The sequence below is a fragment of the Rhopalosiphum padi genome, chromosome 2 (genome assembly GCF_020882245.1).
Source record: "Rhopalosiphum padi isolate XX-2018 chromosome 2, ASM2088224v1, whole genome shotgun sequence".
NCBI lineage: Eukaryota > Metazoa > Arthropoda > Insecta > Hemiptera > Aphididae > Rhopalosiphum > Rhopalosiphum padi.
In genome coordinates this window covers 2,403,906-2,425,659 of record NC_083598.1, presented here as the reverse complement: position 1 = coordinate 2,425,659, position 21,754 = coordinate 2,403,906, and the positions used below count along the sequence as shown (strand labels likewise).

General features: G+C 29.1%; 1 protein-coding gene across 4 annotated transcripts in view; it reads left to right on the top strand.

Annotated features, from left to right (window-relative positions):
- Window positions 1-20,268, top strand: part of LOC132923020 (gamma-aminobutyric acid receptor subunit beta-like) — a 50,064-nt gene extending 29,796 nt beyond the window's left edge. Inside the window, exons 3-9 of one of the 4 annotated variants that reach the window (XM_060986807.1) lie at window positions 2,504-2,571; window positions 10,228-10,454; window positions 10,645-10,727; window positions 11,022-11,159; window positions 11,859-12,143; window positions 13,644-14,077; window positions 15,332-20,268. In XM_060986807.1, the coding sequence (XP_060842790.1) occupies window positions 2,504-2,571; window positions 10,228-10,454; window positions 10,645-10,727; window positions 11,022-11,159; window positions 11,859-12,143; window positions 13,644-14,077; window positions 15,332-15,625 (1,529 nt within the window). In that variant the 3' untranslated portion in view covers window positions 15,626-20,268. The remainder of the gene's footprint in view (window positions 1-2,503; window positions 2,572-10,227; window positions 10,455-10,644; window positions 10,728-11,021; window positions 11,160-11,858; window positions 12,144-13,643; window positions 14,078-15,331) is intronic. The other 3 variants (XM_060986809.1, XM_060986806.1, XM_060986808.1) reach the window with 3 other exon arrangements.
- Window positions 20,269-21,754: the final 1,486 nt, after the last annotated feature.

Sequence of the window (21,754 nt, the reverse complement as noted above, 5' to 3'; positions counted from 1 at the left end):
TATAACAGTTATGAACGAACGCGAAAAATAATATTTTAATCATTAATTGAAAAACTACAGTCTGAAATCGAAGACAATAAAACACACTGTTACAATAATATGATAATAGACGGCTGCTATTTTTCAAAGGCTTGCTAAATGTTTAGTCGATTCAAACTTTTCAATCACCTTGGCTCGTGAACATTCTCATTTTTTTTCAGAATTTTATTGATGTTTTTGCTTTTAATCGAAGACACTGTGCTCATGAAGAAATATGTATTTATTAAATTATTTTCCAAGACTTAATACTTAATTATTAAATTTTTACTTTTAATTTTATTATAATAATGAATTATTTTAATTGTAGCTGTACGTGTACCAGTTTTCAATTAAAGCTGTCTAATGCAGTACGCCAGTTCTTTTAAAATAGGACTACAAATGTATTCTCTGAGATACCCCAAATATCTCTTAGTTTCTATAAGGGTATATAAAAAAACAATGTGATCGCATTTTTCACGTACGTTGCAAAACATTTTTTTTTTTATAGTATTAAATTTATATAATATATTACGTTTCCTATATTCTGCTCTACATTATGTGAACCATAGTTTTCCACAGTACAAAGGTTTAAAACGAAGATTAGGTCAACCATATTTCAAAGGCAATTTAATGTAGACTTAGAGTTACTTATCTGGTATTAAATAATTTACTTTAAATATTGTTGATGTCTCATTAAATGGTTTTTGCAAAAGTTTAAAAGGATTACAATTTCCTATTGTAATATAGATAATCAATAATTAAATAAATATGTATATATTTTATAGATAAGTTAATCTAAACGATATACAATTCTTCTTGTTTGATTGTTGGTCGGTGGGTGTATGAGGGAAAAAGAGAAATGAATGGGGATTAAACCCAAATCAGTTTTCAGTTAATAAAATATAAGTGTGTCTCATTGCATTCCCTATTCAAAAATACTAATTTAAAGTATGTGAAAATATTTCAAAATTCAATCCTATAAGAATCAATAATAATATACAGTAAAAATTGTTTATGATTAAATTCAAGAGATCAGAAAAATAGGCGATAATAACCGATATGCATAACAACCAAAATTTAAAAAAAATATATGTATATTAAAACCCGTAAAAATTCTATTAGATTTCAATCCTAATTATTTACATTATTGAATATAAAGTACATTTTCATAACCAGTTAAAAAAAAATCTACTATTTTGTTTATATCAATACATTTTTATTATATAAAAATCTTTTTATATTTCTGTTTTAAACTTTATCAAATTTATTTTTTAACTCATATTTAGTTAAATACATTGAGACTGATTATTAACAGATTATTTATTTTTTTAACGTAGATAAAATATTTGTCTAAGTTCGCCAATATAATTAACGTCATAACAACTAATAACATTTACATTTATTTATTTATAACATAGAAGTTTTGCAGAAACCTTTATTTTTAGGTTTTAAGCCCAGAATTTCACTAAAACCAATGTAATTTTAATCTATTTCTTCTGTTATATTGTATACCTACAGTTTGTAATTTAAGTGCGAGGACGAAATATAAGCTATGGGTTAGTGCATATAATGTAATCAACGGATCTTAAAAATGTTGATATCGTGGGGGGTAAACTCAACGTCGAGTCTTAATCTGCGCTTTTTTATAAATTTATCGTTTTTAGTCCGAGCTGATTGTATTGAGTGTAGAGTTTTCTCTCTCCGTAATATTCTGATTTTTAAACGATAAGAAACAGGGAAACCTATGTCAGAATTTTTTTTTGTGACAATACGCGCTTATTCTACCGACATTTTATAGTAGCAATATATATAATATGTGCTCAATAATACTAATACAATAATATTGGATAAGCCTTAAAAATTATCTTTTCGATTTCTGCTGCTGACGACGATGGCTATAATAATGTCCAACTTGTGGAATTCTGAACAGACGTAAAAAACTTAACTCCGATTATATATTATATTATATCACGTATATACGTTTTTCGTTTGAATACAAATATAGCTTTATATAATATATATATATATATATATACAATATACATACATAAATAGTAATATTGTATATTATATTATGTATGTGTGGATCGTATTAATATGTCACGTTCAGTAGTCGATCCGTTCGCGACTGAATCTGATGATTTTATTCAAAAATTTCAAATAAAAAAAAAATTTAATGTATTGATATTTAAAATACGACATTTAACCTTTTAGGTTGATTATGTTTGTCAACGGGATCAGAGGGGAATAAAGGTAAAAATATGAGATTTGTAATTCTAAACGATACAAATATTAAACGAAATTCTTTGTTGTTTTAATCTTTTTTCGTTTCGTTTTTGTTTTTTTTGTTTTTTTTTTTTTAATCATACTATATTGAAATTGTAAATCCATTAATATTATAATACATAGAAAAATAAACCCTTTTATGTATACTTGTGGAATAGTCATACATAATTAGTATTGACGTTTTAACCTATCATTGCAGGTCCCCCAGTAGAGGTCGGAGTCACCATGTATGTTCTCAGTATAAGCTCCGTGTCCGAAGTACTCATGGTACAAATAACCTAATAATAATAATAAAATATTTTTTTGTTTTAAAACGTTTTTGTTATTTTTAAATTTTTGACAATAATCATATGATACGAAATAATATGATTTATTTTTATTTTTAAGAGTGTTTCTATATTCGTATAATATATTATGTTGTATTAATCGATATTATAATATGTCTTAAATATAATATTAATATCTATGTATTATATTATATATTATGTAATACGCATACATATTTAAAGATTTACATAATATTATGTGTATATTATATATATATATATGTGTGTACTGGCTGATCGGAATTTCATGACAGCGATTTTCTAATGGAAATATGCACAGTTGAGAAAATCGTAAAAATATAAATATAATAATATCATATTAATCAAAAGTAATGAAACTTGTAAAAACTTTAAAAAAATCCTGATTTTCTAAAGTCAAAAATATGCATTATCGGTTCTTAGCTGGTTATACATAGTTTAATTACCTAATTAAAAGACCTAATCAGACGAGTTTAAAAAAAAAATCTTTTAAATAATTTATTTATTTATCATACCTAATGCTCTAATCAAATTATAATATATTGTTTTCCATGTATAAGAACATTGCTGAAACACGAAATCTTGATCACAGTGTATACATATGTATATATATATACACAGGCGTATAATACTATCATTATTTTTTAATTGTTTTTATTATTTGTGTTCCAATAATACGTCCGTTTGAACAGACGCTTTCTTTTGCTTATTGTTTTGTTTCGAAACATAATGTTTGAACGACTCGTGGAAACATGAAACAATATAATATTATATTTTATTTTCAATGTCGATTTTTTTTAGCGAGCCAATTTTACCGTTATTATTGACTATATAATTATTTAAGTAATGATTCGTCATAACTAAAACTCGCTACGAAAACTATGAAAGGAACCAAATGACGTTCCCTGCATGCAATTCTGCTGCTTGACAATTGCGGTGTCCACATACCTACCCATCTGCGTCATTATAATATGCGTACGGCGTTTTGTTATTATTTAATAAAATGTGTAAATGATATGTGACTACTACTCAAATAATAAATACCATCATATTGTCATATGCTGTACAGTGGTCGGAGTGGATAAAAAATTACTTAGGAAGGATGGTTAGTTACAATCATTTAGGCTATTATTTGTGCTTAATGATCACACTGCCGAATCGAAACGATATTACAATATGCAGTCGTAGCAGTATAATTATGTTTCGTTTCATTAGAAAAAAAAAAGCTATGATCGATGACAGTCTATATTACTGGCGAAGAAAATGTTTGATCGACGTGGTGTATTATCGTATATATTGTATATACCATTATACCATTATCGTTGTACGACTGCAGTGTGACTTCAAATCAGTACATTAATTATTTAATTAATATGAACGAATGAAAAACTAACAAATTATTATGACTATCAAATTAATAATTTACTCCGATCGGCGACTATACATATTTCAGCTGCAATAGGGTGGAAGTTTTGATAGCACAAACGCGATTTGTGTACATATTTATATTACTTAGTCAATTATCTTTTGTCATAATTTTTTTATACATCAGTTTATCCATTAGCGTGCAAGAATCGTGACTAGAAAATGTATCTATTCATCAATGATAATAATATATTCCAAAGAAAACCGACCAATTTGGGGGTTGCCGATGTTTGTCTAACAATCAAACTGCACATTAAAATAGTGTCAAGGTCTCGAAACTCGTTAAGTTAAATTCAAAATGTCCGTCACGTCTTTAGAAGAGATCGAATTGAATGACACCATCACAAGAGTTTTCATATAATATCTAACTTACTATAGGTAATGTGAGGTACATAAAAATAACAACAATATAATATATAATAATATTATGTTATACAACACACGTGTAACGAAATCAAAACGCGTGTCATCGTATGTAAATATAATACTTACGATAGTTTTCCGCTGAAGTATCCGAATGATTTGTTTTTGTTCCGTAGAATGGCATTAAACACGATTCCGTGACAAAAACCCTGACTTGTATAATTATTTACTCTCCTCTATAATACTATGCGAACGGCCTCCATAGTGTACATTATTAAATCGTTTCCAAAGCACCGATGTCGATCAATCGCCGTCACTGGACCTAATCTTAAAACAATAATATACGAACGGACACGTCACAAAAACTGGTGTGGTGATCGCGTTAAAATCGTATTCGGATCGTCGACGATTTTGTATGGACCGAAATTCGAACTATCCTACACGTCCTAATTTGTTATTAACGGGGATGGTCACAACAACCCTTAATCTTTCTTAGAACTTTTTTCAACGACAATTTCGTATGGTACCTAATTATTATATACACACGCGTAAACGATACAGTACCTAACTCTGCCTGTAATATTGCCGTTATTTAAAATTTGGAGAGGGCGCTGATTTCACACAATAGGCATGTTTAAAAACTAAATTCACTCTATAACCGAGTGGGTAGAGGGTGGTGGAAAAACGTATATCGTTAAATTCACTCTAAACTCCGGTATTAAAGCTCTTTTACACGATTATTAAGACACGTTTACCCGATGCGATAGATTCTTACTGTTTTTCGTCGCTCGTCATTTCTCGTCAAAACAGAACTACTGCAGATATGCAGCAGTCGCGGGAAATAGCTTGCACCATATTATATTTTTGTATCGCCCCGTTCGATGTCCCGAAAAAAGCACCAACGATATAACGCGGTGTATATATATATATTATTATTGTTATTGTCATAATATATGTATGCAGTATATTATATTATAATATACATGTGCGTTTGTAGGGTTTTTTTATTATTATTATTATTATTATTATTATTAGTTTCTTTTGTCGCAATATTTTCTCGAGTCTCGTTATTATTGCGCTGTCGAAAAGTTTACCAGCACGGAAATATCACACGCGAGACCGAACTCGCGGCGCCTAAGACACAATGCACCAACACACGATATTATTATACGGCGATAATAATAATAATAATAATAATAATAATATTGCATTACGGCGTGATTTATAATATATATATATATATTGTACACAGTAGTCGCAAACGGCGCGCGTCATACTATTATATGCGATCATATCACACGCCGCAGTGTACGTATTGTGTACACGTATAACGGCTCTTTTATGGGTCCAATAACGATGTTACGCATCATAATAATAATAATAATAATATCGTTATTATAATTTTATTTATAACAGTGTCGTCGTGCATCACGTCGCAATGCTCCGACATAACTTGTCGGGACGCGAACACCCCGTAGCCGAGACCGCAGCGATCTCCGCCGTCCGAGTCCTCCTCAGGTGTACTTTTTTATTCGCGCGCTATGCTATTTATATTCGGTCGGTGTTATATTATTATGTTTATCGCTGTAGTGCGTCATACGTAAAACGTGTCGATCGAGTTTCGTCGTCGATCAGTTGGGCGCGAGAGACGTGTTACACGATATTATGACGTCTACCGCGTTTATATAATATTGTATATATACGTATAGGTAATGAGTAAAGAGACGCTCGTGAGTGATGTTTCTTTCTGTTATCAATATTTTTTTTTCCTCCGCTCTTAACCCCCGATTCAAGGTCGTGTATGTACACCGAATAAACGTGCCACCGACGACCGAGTGTCAAAAAACACAAACACCCTTCACTCGAGTTGTCCTATATATAATGTGCGTGTGTAATGTACACCGGCTTTGCGTTTGTATAATATTGTATTTGCGCGTGTTGGTTTCTAGCGAGACACTTTATTATACATCGCACAAGTTTATAAAAGTGACGTCGACGTCAACAAGCAAAAATCTCGGGCACTATAATTTTATAACAGTCATTCGTGTTGTAGGCATTTTATTGTATTAGCAAGGCCGGGTATATAACCTAATTTTAATATCCCGTCGGAGTTAAGTTTAAAATAGCAAAATTTAAGTAGGTTAACCAAACATGACAATTAAACTAATTTTCTAATTAATTACTTACATATCACGGTAAGAAAAAAACTTGTTGGGCTGAAAGTTACATTTAAAAAAATGTAATGTAACGCAGTATAACTTAATTAAAAGAAACTTCATTATTCAACTTAAATTTAGTTTTATAAATTGTTAATTTTCAGTTTTGCTTACGCGTATAAACTTATCGAATTAACGACCTACATGGAAAGTAATATTTTAATAATACTTCAGTTATTGCATACAATATTATTAAAAATAACCGTAGCCGACCGTTTTCCATCGATATAATATTTTACTTTTTTCATTATCACCGCAACACTGATTCTCATCTATACAGAACGTTAAGATTTAATATCTCAATACAGTGTGGTGATTGAGAAATTCCATAAACTATAAAAATATAAATATTTGATCAACTTGAAAGCCAGCGAAAAAGGAAAAAAAGTTAAATTATTTTAATATTAAACGAACATTAAATACAGTTTAATAATTTTTAATTAAAATAGGCATTTATTTAAAATTTTAAAGATTCTGATAAATATCTAGTTATGAGTAATATTGGAATCTAACAATTTTAGTTCATGGCATTTAATTGTACGTCATTTAATATCGGTAATGTATTTTAATTGAAAATTATTAAGTAAAGTTCGTCAGTGAGACTGACCTCAAACTTATTTTTTTTTTATCATGTCATCATTGTCTAGTCCGCCATTTGTAGTTGCAGTACCTTTATAATTATATACAAGTTTCAATTCGAAATCCTTCCTAACATAATATTTTATGTAAAAATACTCTACAAACACGAAAACCTACCGATAAAAAAAACCGTGACCGTCTGGCGTTAAAAAAAAATGTATACCTTTGATTGCACGATCAAAAAAGGATGCATATCTATTATAATTTAGGTACAATATAATTATATATTTTAATGCCGAGAAACGTGACAAACTGTAATCAAATAAACGTATAGTAGAATAACGCAAATGATACTATACGCACATTCGATAAACTATTAGAATTAAATATTAATACCCTAAATAAGCCGACTCCATTAAAAATCATTATATATTTTATTAAATAAAACCTGGTATAATATGTACCTATATATTGAGTCGTGTTAAGTAGGATTAACGGCTACTTCACCCGTCGTGTAGTATATGCCTTTTATCGAATGCCGATTGGTTTCTGTAGTAATGATATCATTCACACTAACCACGATCTACTGAGAAATTTCCAGAATTGGGCCGTGCTTAACTCTCAGATACTACACGACAGACCACGTAGCTGTGAACTCGGCAGTAACTGTGATATACAATTTATCATAATATCTACAAGAAACTTTCCCCCATTTTTCATGTTGACCATAATTTTTGTGATGCGTTAGGAAGTTTTACAGTAGTATGTTTAAAATCAGACGTATAATATCTCTTTAATTCTTACGTTTTCTATTCCACCAATATATCAATAGATCGCTCAATATTTGCAGTTCGACAACTCCGAAACACCTAAATTTATAGAACGTAAAATGTATTATAATATTATAGTAAAATTGTGTACGTAAACGAACACGATTTTGTCACGAATAATCGGTAGGTATATTATTGTTATTGTGGACGTAGAGTAGCCTGCTCGTGGACCATGTCGGCGATTCCAATGAGCGCACAGTCACAGATTTGAACACGGGCGTCATCTCTATCTAGGCAGGCGACCGTACACCTCCCCTCAAACATAACCTAAGCGTACGGTTGTCTAAGTAAAAACTCTCAGAAAAAAAAAATAAAAATTATAGTAATGAACACTAAACGTTCATTAATTTAGGTACATTTAATGCAATAGACAATTTGTTTAATTTATGTGGAATAGCAGAAAATATAACGATACACAGTAAAACTACCTATGTATATTATATTAAATGATGAAATAGCATGTTTTGATGCATGACGTAGATTGCATTTAATACACGCCACGGTTTTTCGCGTCAAAGCATGATGTCGAAAAAATTAACACAATAAATGAAAAACTGAAAAAATCGTTTCAATGTGCGGGAAGTATACCATAATACGTATAAAATATTATTAAATAAGGTGATTCTTTTGTCGTTTTTATATCTTAGAAAATACGAGGGGTTTTTAGATTTTAAGCTTTAAGGATAAATTATACTGATTGACGAGGAAAATGTCGAATGATATAACATCACGTCCTTAAACGCTTAAAAAATAAATAATTGATTTGAAACAAAAATTCTTCGTGTATGCTAAGATATATTGGTTCGTTTACGACGAGAGCATCACCACGCATAAAATGTATATACACACATACTTATGCATAATAATATACGATATTCCTACGAAAGACCTTAGCGTGTGCATTTTAAATCTTAGTCCTGTTGCATGTATTACCCATCTGTTATACTTGTATTTTACATTGTTATCATTGTTATTATTATCATTATTATTATATTATTAATTATTATTATTATTATTATTATTATTATTATTATACTTGATCTCACAGTAATATTTGTTCACTTATATAGTATAACCATAATATAATATTATTATTACGAACGAAAATATTAGTTACGTATAGTTATCTTTACGTTCTATATAATATTATATATTAATATATAATATATTAGACAATAATATCATAGTAGTAATAAATACTATATTTCCGGATACATTCAAACGTCTTAGTGAAATCTCTGCGTACGATTCGATTTTGAAAAAATGAATTTATTTTCCCGCCTAAAAAATACTTTGAACTTTGAACGGTGAATTAAAAAAACCAACGTCAGCGTAGAGCACAAATACACATCTATTTATAATACGCGTATTTCGCCATTGATGAGTACAAATGCAATTAATATGATTAGCGAATGTCTTGTCGTTCTATGAACTTTCCAACACTTTATTATCGTTTTTTAATTGATATAATAATCATCATTATCATTATCATTAATATTATTTGTGGTGACATTGCTACACGATACATCGTTAAAGACGAGTCGAATTTGAGTCTTCAAAGCATCAGTAGGTTCCTACGCTCATCTTTTTGCCAACCAGCTGTTCCAGAACCATTCGCGATCTCCTAAGACGTTTGATCGTATTCGGTTCGGCCGACCAATGGCTTAGACGATCGTAGATCGTAGTTTATCGTATAATTGCATAATTATATACAGTCTTGTAGAGTACTCAAGTAAAAGTATTCAAATAATTCTTAAGTACTCAAATTGATACTTATTTTATATACTGTTGAAAAAAATACTTGGACAAAGTATTTTTAATATTTTCTAAAAGTACCCAAATTTAAAATTAAATACTAATTTTTCGAGTACTTTTTCAATAATAACTTTTATATTTTCAATTAAATCATGTAAAATTATTACAAAAAAAGTTGGTTCAATTTATTTCTAAATTAAAACCAAACATTATCAAAATATATAAAAAATTTTGAAAATGCTAAACATACATTTTGTTTTTAAGTATTCATAATATAATATGTACCTACTCAAATACTTTTAAAACGTACCCTTTACAAGACTGTTATCATAGTAATATATTATATTATCATTATAATATACCAATACGCGTATACAATAGATCACATGAATATACAATATATACCTACCAAATACTCACGGCCACCGTCGTTGTGCGCGCATTTTGCAGGACTTTACGCTGGATTTTTACTTCAGACAATTCTGGACCGATCCCCGGTTGGCGTTCACTAAGCGGCAGGGTGTCGAGACCCTTTCCGTGGGATCGGAGTTCATCAAGAATATCTGGGTGCCCGACACGTTCTTCGTCAACGAGAAACAGTCGTACTTTCACATAGCGACCACCAGCAACGAATTCATTCGGATACACCATTCGGGGAGCATAACGCGGAGCATTCGGTAAGCGTTTACGACTATAACATAGTATATGTAGTATTATTATAACAGGAAGGGCTCTGATCGATTTCCATTTCCTATACCGTCACTGACTTTCTCCGTGACCCACGTTTCACTCTCCCCCTCTGCACCTTGAAATTTAATATCTGTAATTCAACGTAAATTTATTTATTTTTATTCTTGCTTTCCACAGCTTAACCATCACCGCGTCGTGTCCCATGAACTTGCAGTACTTCCCGATGGACAGACAATTGTGCCACATTGAGATCGAGAGCTGTAAGATTATGATTTTTTTTTTATATATATAACCGTCGTCGTACAATTAACAACCACCATGTGCATCGCATTACATACAAATTAATATGTATCTATTGATAATAATAATAATAAACGGTGATCCTTTAATAGTAAAGTGATATTACTACTTTTGTACAATAATATGTTAGCTATACGACGGACAACGGTTTTAAACTCTATAAAAATATAAATTCTGAAAACTCGTGATAATACGTGATAGTAAATTTCGCTTTCCACCTGACGAGTGTTTTTATTTTTCTATCTTATTTTCAGTCGGATACACAATGAGGGACATCAGGTATAAATGGAACAAGGGACCAAACTCGGTGGGCGTGTCCAACGAAGTGTCGTTGCCACAGTTCAAAGTGCTCGGGCACCGGCAGCGTGCGATGGAGATAAGCTTGACGACGGGTATAATAAACGATCTATAATAATAATTGATAGTTTGTAGTTGGGGTGGGGCCCTTTCGGCCATTCTGTAATAACTGTTTTCGGCCAGCACACTATTTTTGTCACCAATATAAGATTTTATTTCTGCAGTCGATTAATATTTTATATTTACATAAATGTATATTAGTTAATTTTACACGGTTGTGTTCAACGTTAATATAATTAGTATTAAATGTTTTAATGAATAATTATACTAACATATTTACAATACAATAAATATTATTTTTAAATATTTAAAAAGTAATTGCATTTTGTGTAATCAAATGTTTGATAAATTCAAATTTCAATTTAATTTAATTGTTTTGTTTTAACTGTGAACTTAGTTAAACTAGGAAATTTCTCCTCTATAGTATTTCAATATAAAAACGTTAGAACATTATTCTTTCTATTATTATTATTATTATTTATTTATTTAATAGATAGATTGAAAATATTCTAATCTGGAAATATGGGGGAAGTCTATATGTATCAAATTTAATGAATGCAAACATAATATTACAATCATATTACAATTTTGATATTTTTAATTTTTTAAATCTTAAATCGATAAACAAAATATTTTACTGACCGAGAAGGGAAAGGTCGTTTTTAACCAAAATCGGTTCCGCTCGGTGATTAAAAGCGTTGCAGTGTAGTGACGACAACCGTCGACTGTTACAGGAAACTATTCGAGACTGGCTTGCGAGATACAATTCGTGCGGTCCATGGGCTACTACTTGATCCAGATCTATATACCCAGCGGGCTGATCGTCATCATATCGTGGGTGAGCTTTTGGCTGAATAGGTGCGCGACGCCCGCTCGAGTCTCGTTGGGTGTTACCACTGTATTGACCATGACTACGCTCATGTCGTCCACCAATGCTGCACTGCCGAAGATATCTTACGTCAAGTCCATCGACGTCTACCTGGGCACGTGTTTCGTCATGGTGTTCGCTTCGCTATTGGGTGAGTGGTGCTATTAATATTGATGCTGTGTAATAATTAGCGATTAGGTCTTTTCTCGCTGTGTTCCTGTTTTTGCATACTACCATCACTAAAACGACGGCAGATAATATTTATACTATATTTATATAATAATACCTACGCTACAACGCCGTTTACGTGTTTTCATATGATTTCAAATTAAATTTAATCGTACGAATTTTAATCTTATAGCCATGGTTTTGCACGAGAATTAGCCTCAACCCCTAAAATCCTTAAAAATATTAAAATCTGGTATAAACTTAAGTACGTCACGTATCTCTCTTTTAATTTTTCTTAGGTTTTAACCTAGCTTATACACCCGTTTAATCCATATAACTCGAATAATGATGGTTATTAATATAAAAAACGTTTGTTTAAATGTTTTATTCCAATGTTTGAACATCTGGATACAACCAACACTCGAAACCCAAAACCTGATAGAATTATCCGAGTGAAAAGCCCTATTTATAACAATATTATTATACTAATCTTATATGTTCTCCTCTGCAGCCATGATTTTTGTATTATTATTATTATTATTATTATAATTTTAACTAAAATAATATAATATAATATTGTTTTTACGTCATAAATTATTATTGGTTTCTAATAATAATTCCATTGTTTTAATTGGTATTTTGTAAATATATATGTTAATTTGGCGATAGTTTTCAAAAATTAAATACAGAATGTGGCTATAGAAACTCGCTGATTTGTGAAATTCAAAATAAATAAATCTAGTCCAGTATAAAAATATTTCTTACTTATAATTTGTCCATAGTATAATAATATTTTTTATTAATTATTTTTTTTAAAATTGTGGGTAAATGCGGTAGATAACGCTTTTGCGGGTCGTCATAAATATAACAACAATGTCTATGTCGGATTTCATCGTGAATACTATATTGTTATATTTACCTTTGATTATGAAATAAAAATGTTTGTCTCGCGAACCAATTAACGGCCCGGTGTAAAACTAGTCTGGCACATCAAAGCCCGCATAACGTTGTACACATCTAAAACTAACACTCATCCCTTCCACACCAACACGCCATTGGTCACTACTGGTTATTTATCACCGGAAATTCGTTAAGGGTGAATGATACATTGGCAAAATAATAATCATTACTAAAACGTCAACACTGTGAATAATTAATTATCAACGGTATAATATGAGATATTTATCTGTGGCCTACTTAATACGTCATAGTAACTCTGTGCACTTGCTTAATATTTTTTCGTAGGTACATATTATACTGTTTATCGCATAACACAAAATCAACGAACAAAATACCATTTATTTATTAGTTAATAATTGGTTTCCAGTATAAATATAACACTAAACGCGATGAGTATGCTGCGCGAAATTTTTTGTTTAGCACTGCAATAAACGAGTTCTGCCGTAGACTATTATTATTACTATTATTACTGTTATATTAAATCGGATTTTCAACCGTAAACGATTGCCGTTGGTTTCCACAGAGTATGCCACCGTAGGGTACATGGCCAAGAGGATACAAATGCGGAAGAACCGTTTCTTGGCAATACAAAAGATCGCTGAACAGAAGAAAGGTGGCGGCGGAGGCGGTGGAGGAGGAGGTGCCGGTGGTCACTCCGCCCACGACGGCCACTCGCACGCCCATCCACACCACACATCGCGTCACGGTCACGGCCACGGCTCGATATCCGGTCACAGCACACTGTCTGGACACGGCACCCTGTCTGGTGGCCACGGTCCCCAGTCCGGCCATGGCACGCTCCCCCACGGAATGTCCAGCCATGGACTGGCATCGCATGGAACCATGTCCAGTCATGGTTACGACGGCAGCGGTCACCGGCACAGTCACATGAGCCACGGGGGCACGTTGTCCGGATCGCTGATAGCTGGAGACTTAGATCACATGCCTCGACAAACCGTAAGCGTCGCAAATATTTACTCCCGAATTATGTGGTTAAAGGTCTAGTCTAAAAAACAACACAAGCTTCACCATTTTTTTAAAAATATTTTTAGAACAATTAAAAAACACTTTTATCGTTTGAATTCTATATGAGACACTGGACGTGTTAATGATATTGTTTATTGGCCTGTGTTCTATAATGATAAAGTATATCACCAGAAATCAATGAAACTTACTACCCCTTATAATATTCTGTCAATAATGCAATCATTATAGAAACCCAATCTTGAAATTTTGGATTTAATTTATAAAAAATGAGAACTGCATTTTCTATTGTTAATTATTTGGTGAATAATTGTTTTGAAAATGTCTAAAAGTATCTAAATCAAAATTAGAACTAGTTATTTTTGAATTTTTGTAATAAGAGTAATAGTTCTATTACAAAACCAATTTTTTCTGTATTTTGTTATAATTCTAAAACTAATATCCCCAAAAACTTAACATTTTCACCAAGTATTTATGTTATTTTCTACATATATAATTATTTTCAAAATACTATGACTTTTTAAGTAGATAAAAATTATTCACTGTATCAAAATAATGAAATTTGAAAAAATATATTGCCACAATATTATATAAACTTTGATGTTAGAATTTTTTTCAAAATCGTAAAAATAAAGTATTTTGTAGTTAAAAATGCATAAAAACTTTCCGTTTTATATCTATGTAGACACTGAAAATCTTTTTTAAATATTTATCATAAGTATCTCATACCATAAAATCTAAATAATATATTATAGACTATTTTTTTTCGACATTTTACTTTTAAATTTTGATGAAATTATTTATTTAAACGATAATAATGTTGTATGTTAATTATTTTTTTTATTATTTTTGGGAACTCAACAATTTTTTTGTACATTATATTGTTTATACTATTACGAATTTTACTATACGAAATTATATTTTTGATTTATTTAAATATATTATTAGATAATATAAAAAGATTATAGATTATTATATAGATTATATTCATGCTGTGAATCGTTTTTTACTTTTTTCGTTATTCACAGAAAGATTTCATTAATTTTCGAGTTATTATAAGTCAATGTAATATTGGTAAAAATATAACATTATACTATCATAATATTTAAATATTAATAATATAATGAATGCAAAATTTTCGGAAAAATTGTATTTATCTATCGTAATCGATCTTCGATTATGACATAGATTGCAGTGCCCCTTGTAAGTGATTCCCGTTTGTTCCAGGAGGTGCGATTCAAGGCTCACGATCCAAAAAACTACCTCAAGGGTGGTTCGCTAGAGAACACCATAAACGGCCGCGGGGATGACGACAACATAACGCCCATCCCCACGCAACATGTCATGCACCCCAACAAAGACATCAACAAGCTTTACGGCATTACGCCCAGCGATATCGACAAGTACTCGAGAATCGTGTTCCCGGTGTGCTTCATCTGCTTCAATCTCATGTATTGGATTATATACCTACACATCAGCGACGTGGTCGCCGACGATCTGGTGCTGCTGGGCGCGGACTGAACTCATCGGTTACCGCGTTTACCGGACCGCCGTTTTATACACCTACACACATACACATATATATATATACTATATTATATACTACTTACATGCGATTAAATAATCTATATTGTACACTTAGACTTAGTGGTGGTGATAAGAGCTCAAAGAAATACAAATTCCGTAAGATTTATATATATATATATATATATTATACTATACGATATTTTAGTAGTGTTAACGCAATTATTATTATTATTATTATTATTATTAAATTATGTCGTATTACGTATGACGTAATATTCTCTATGTGTATATTAATATGATATAAGTCTATAGACAGGATCGATCTAACACCTGCAGGGTTTTTCACAGATTCTCATATGCGTAGGACTAGACTACGTTATAATAATAATATGATATTATTTATTATTATCAACTAAAATGGAAGAACAATTATTAACATATATTATTATAATTATTATTATGTTGAGCGATGTGTCGATCGCATGACAATGATTTCACTATACGCACTCGATGGACGTTGAAGGCGTGGCGTTTTGTTCATCGCGTTTTAAAAATTGTTAGGTAATCAAAGTATGATATTATTAATTATTATATAATGATTTTATTATTACGATGGTATACCAGGTACCTCCGCGGCGATAACCTCGTTTTTTACAAGTGAAATTAATTTCTCGCCGAACGTCCACAGTAATGATGATATTATTTATGATTCATGCGATACAAAATCAAAGTTTTTTTGTCCGAAAACAACGAAATTCACGAAAAACAATAGCAATAATTATTATGCCAATGAACAATAAACAATAATTTGTAACGCGAGAGCAATAATATAACAATATTGTGTTGTGGTCGTCGACGCCGGAAACGCCCAAAACGGAGACTGATATGAATAATTATTATGATGATAAAATAATATACTGAAATCTATAACATGTATGCCAATACCTTGGTGAATAATTCATCGATTATCGTTATTTTTCCAAAAAGCGTGATAATAAGAAAATTAATAAATATTATGTGTTATTAAAATTCATGTAAATTAAACATTAATACTTATATTTAGATGACAATACCTTATAATGTTTTTAACAACTATTTAAACCAATATTAGCTCACAATAAATAATACATAATATTTATATAGATATATATATATATATATATATATATATGTATTGTATAATATGTACGATAACGTCTATGTATACTATAATGCTTGTACAAAAATATCATCATAAGAACGACATTTTAAGACGCGAAATCGAATGCAAAACACACACCGAAATTCACACTCACAATTATTCCGATAAATTGTTTCTCTAAAAAGAATCTGTGACCCAAAGAAAACCTCTTAACCCAATAATAGTATAATGTAAGGGCATAAATTACTACCCGTGCATTATTAATTTACAGGATGATTTAAAAAGCATGCGTATTTTTTTGATTTTTGAAAACTGTTAATTCACTTAAAGACTATATCATCGGATTCTTGTGATTTAATTTATTAAGTAATAAGTATCGTGTGGTGATTCAAAATTCTGTTTTTCAAATGAGAATACACTATTTGTATGGTAATTTATTGAAAGGATGACTTTTTTGAAAATTATGATCTATCTACTGAATTCAAAATTCGAACAAGTATTTACTTAGTTATTTAAATGATCATACTTAAGATAAAAGTCCTTAAAAACAGTTTTACAAATATATAAAATTCCTGTTAATTCGTTTGAATTTGTATTTTCTTATATTGAAATTTTCAGAAAAAATATCCGTTATATAATTTACTGTTGGGGGTCCTCATTCTCATTTTAAAACTAAAACAGAAGTTACACAAAACAGTCCTTAAATAGTACAAAAAATCTCAATAATTAATATTTAATTATAAAATTATAAAATTATGGTCTTTAAGTGTATATAATAACTGCAAAAACCAGATTTTGAATAATTGCATTATTGAAAAAAAAGGCGAGCATGCTTGATTAATCATCCTATATTATAGTTACAAAATGCGTTAAAAATAATTTACTACAGTGCATAATAATTATACTACATTGATATTCGAACGATTTCTGGTTTTTGCGATTGCCTTCAGTTTATCTATTATCTGAACGACTCTGTATACCTACGTGAAATGTACGTATTTATTCATTATATATTATATAATATGTGATATGTGTATCATCGTATTTCCATGGCCGCGAAATGCACCTGCGACTGTTTATAAATATTATTATTATTATAAAATAAGTACTAAAATTCTATTATATTATTATTATTACGTTAAGTTTATGTTAGGACTGAAATTATGAAGATTAAAGCAATTTATGTAATAATTATTATATTATAATACTATACAAAGTCGACTATTTGTAGTGTTTTATACTGAAAAAAAATCTAAAAATTATATATTACACTAATGTATTATTATGTATATGCCATGTGTACATAAAAAATACATACTTGACCGTAGTTATTATAAATTAGGGTAATATATAAATACACATATACATATATATATATATATATTGTGTGTATATATATATATATATAGTGTTGCCCAGTGATTAGCTCATTGTTTCAGTGGCATATTTTAGTTTATATAAAACATTTATATTATTATAACATGTATAGGTATAATGATATGTACTATTATTACGATTGTATTGTAATATTAAGAGGAAACGAAAACGAGTATAATTGTAATAATTAGTGATAATGGTAAAACATTTTTTTTTTGTTATTGATTCCCGATATTAATTATTATTATTTGATTAGGTGTCACCGTTCTCATTTCTCAAAATTATTTTTATAAGTCGCAAATTACATATATATATATATATGTACTATTACTAATATGATATTTTATCCGCGTGTACAAAACTATTATATACCTACATATGATACAACGCGATGTGAGAATATGTGTTTATATTATGCATTGTATGCGCGTACGTATGGTAGGTATAATATGCGCATGATGGTGTACGCCCATACACTACCGTCTATAGGTACATGATTAATTAATATTATATAAAATGTGTTTATGTGACGTTTTATGCATATTATTAATATAATATATTGTATTAAGGTCGATTGAACACTATTAACCGTGTTTGTAATCGACGGTATTATATGATATTATATCGAGAGAAAACAAACAATTAACAATAATATAACGAAACGTACAATAATATATATATATATCCACATAATACAACTATACGATTTGAAGTGCTTTATATTTTGCTGTAGGTAATAACATACGGTTATAACGCGCAATTTTCCAATTGATCTTTACGACGGTTTTAGCTTAGACATCGATAACAGTAATAAAATACAATCTTAATAATCACGCGGTCACCTAGACAATTTCACTAGGCGAGTAGCGACCAACCAAAATCAAACGTTAGTAGTATGTGAAGGCAAAGGTAATAATATAACAATATGCTATGATCACGGTTAGTGAAAAAAATTATAATTTTCTTAACATCGTCAACGAAAAGTATAAATTCTAAAAATGTGGACTTCATTCTTCTACACATCGTCGTCCGATTACAAACCAAAACCCTGTGAAAAAAATACTAAAAGATCCAGCCCGTGTCATTTTGTCTCGTTACACACAATTAAAAACACGAAATCAAAATAAATCATTTAGAAAAAATCGGGTGACCAGTAGTGTCCCGTGTAGTTTAATATAATAATAATATGATCTAGACTTCACCCATTATGGACGGCAAAAAGTAAACCCAAATCGTATTTTATGTATATTTATTTGTATACCTCCATATTAATATTACATAATAATACGTGTACACGCATTGTACATTGTGTTGTCACAATAACGGCAACGGTACATTGTTATTATATATTATTAAATTCGATATAATATTATGTAATATATTTATATGATATCGCGTATGTTTAGACATTAATAATTATTTAATAAAAATATTTTTAAAAGCACTTTCAGATTGTGATTCGCACATTTTAAACGATAATACAATTTGACTTCCTTAGTGTTTAAATCAGCAAACGGTAGCGCGTTGTTATTTGAAAAGATAAAAAAAAAAAAAAATGAAAAAAACTAAAAAAAAATTGTAAAAATGTGAAACTACCGTCGTATATTCTAAATCTCGTTAGGTAATAATAATATTATTATAATATATTAAACTGTTATTATTTTAAGTTTATGTAGTCTATTATTGTAAGACCGTTATTCGTTTACGTTGATAAATAACATAATAACAATATATTATTATTATATTGTATGCTATATGATAATAATATATTTATAATATGTTATATTATGTTTCCCCTTATTTATGTCAATAATAATTATTAATTACATACAAATAGTTTATATACATTATTATTATTGTGATTATTATTATATTGTTTGTTTTAATTGTATGCTTCCGTTATTTTTTTCATTCTTTTTCTTTATCAAATTATTATTATTATTATTATTATTATTATATATAATATATATATATACATACATATATGTATATTATATACAATATTTTACACGTCGATTAAGTTACAATAAATATAATTAAATACTCAATTGAAGTGTATGAAAAAATTATATTAGTCAACTGAATCTCAATACGCTCAATAAATATGGTGAAGCAAATATATATGTTTTGTTTTTTTTCGTTTAATTTTTATAAGCCTTTTATTCTTTTGTTTATCTACAATGTAGATTCTACATAATATAATATTATATATCCAAATCGAATCTCCCCTTAAAATTAAAAAGATAAAAAAAATAACTCATGTTATAAAAATATATATCCTATATATTTCTTAATAATATTATTAAGACAATGACAGTCATAAGAAAATAATAATATAATATGTACAAAAACTAAATAATTTAAAACATATCCATATTACGTGAAAAAAAAATGTATATCGTAATCGTAAGAATTTTATTTTATTTGGGTGGACATGAGTGACAACAATATTAAATTATTATATGACGTATAATTTTTAAGCGAGCGTAGGTTAATCTAAAACATTTTGCACATAGATAAAATATAACATTTTAAATTATTCATATTTAAATTTCTACCAAAGTAAATAATAATTTATATTTCTTGTTAACATAATTTTATTGAAATTTATGTAAAAACCAGTTAAATACTAAATACCAGTTGGGCAGTAAAAAGTCATACAGGGGCAACACAATAAACTATAAAGTGTCTCGTGGGGCTTTGTTAATTCTGACCTTTTAAAATCTATCTCATAATCCAATACAATTTATAACTAACTATTATGATTCTTACCAAAGATATTATTATCATAATCTATTTAAATATTTAATTTAATAATTTTCAAAATTGTTTTATATTTTAATGTATTGATTTTAAAATGATATGTTTTATTTGTACATATGTGTTGGCCCTAGATTGACCTTGGAGAGGTCAAAATTAAAAATGTTTAGTCCTTTTTTTATAATCGGGAAAAACAGATAAAAAATTAGGTAAGGAAAAACGACAATTTCTATGCTAAACCAGTTTTTGACAAAATCAATTTCAATATTTTGTTATACTTCAAAAACTAATATCCACGAAAGCTTTAAATTTTCATTAAGTGTTTGATAATAATTTTCTAATTATAGTATATTTTCAAAATTTTTTTGATTTTTTTGAGTTATATATAGACAATTGAAATTTCTACTTTTAATTTTTTTTTTTTTATCAATTTCAATAAAAAAAAATTATAATTGAGTAAAAATGTTTGAAAATTTAATGCAAGGCTTCCTAGTATATGTATCACCTCCTGATTAAAAAATATTGAAGATTGTCACAATATTTTTTTTTAAAGCATTTAAAGTAAGAATTTTGACAAAATATCAAAAACTACAACTAATTTTGTAGCTAGAAATAACACAATTATTTATTATTTAATAAATGTTACATATTATCCAATGTAATTTTCATAACAATAACGAAATAGGTATTAATTCATCAAAAAAAAAAAAATAACAAAAATACTTAAAAACTACCGTGATAGGACTATATGAACAAAAAAGTGGAAAAAAGAACTGACGGGATTAGTGCAAATCAAATGATTCTTGTCAATGTTTATCTTATTCATATTACCTCAGTCGCTGTGG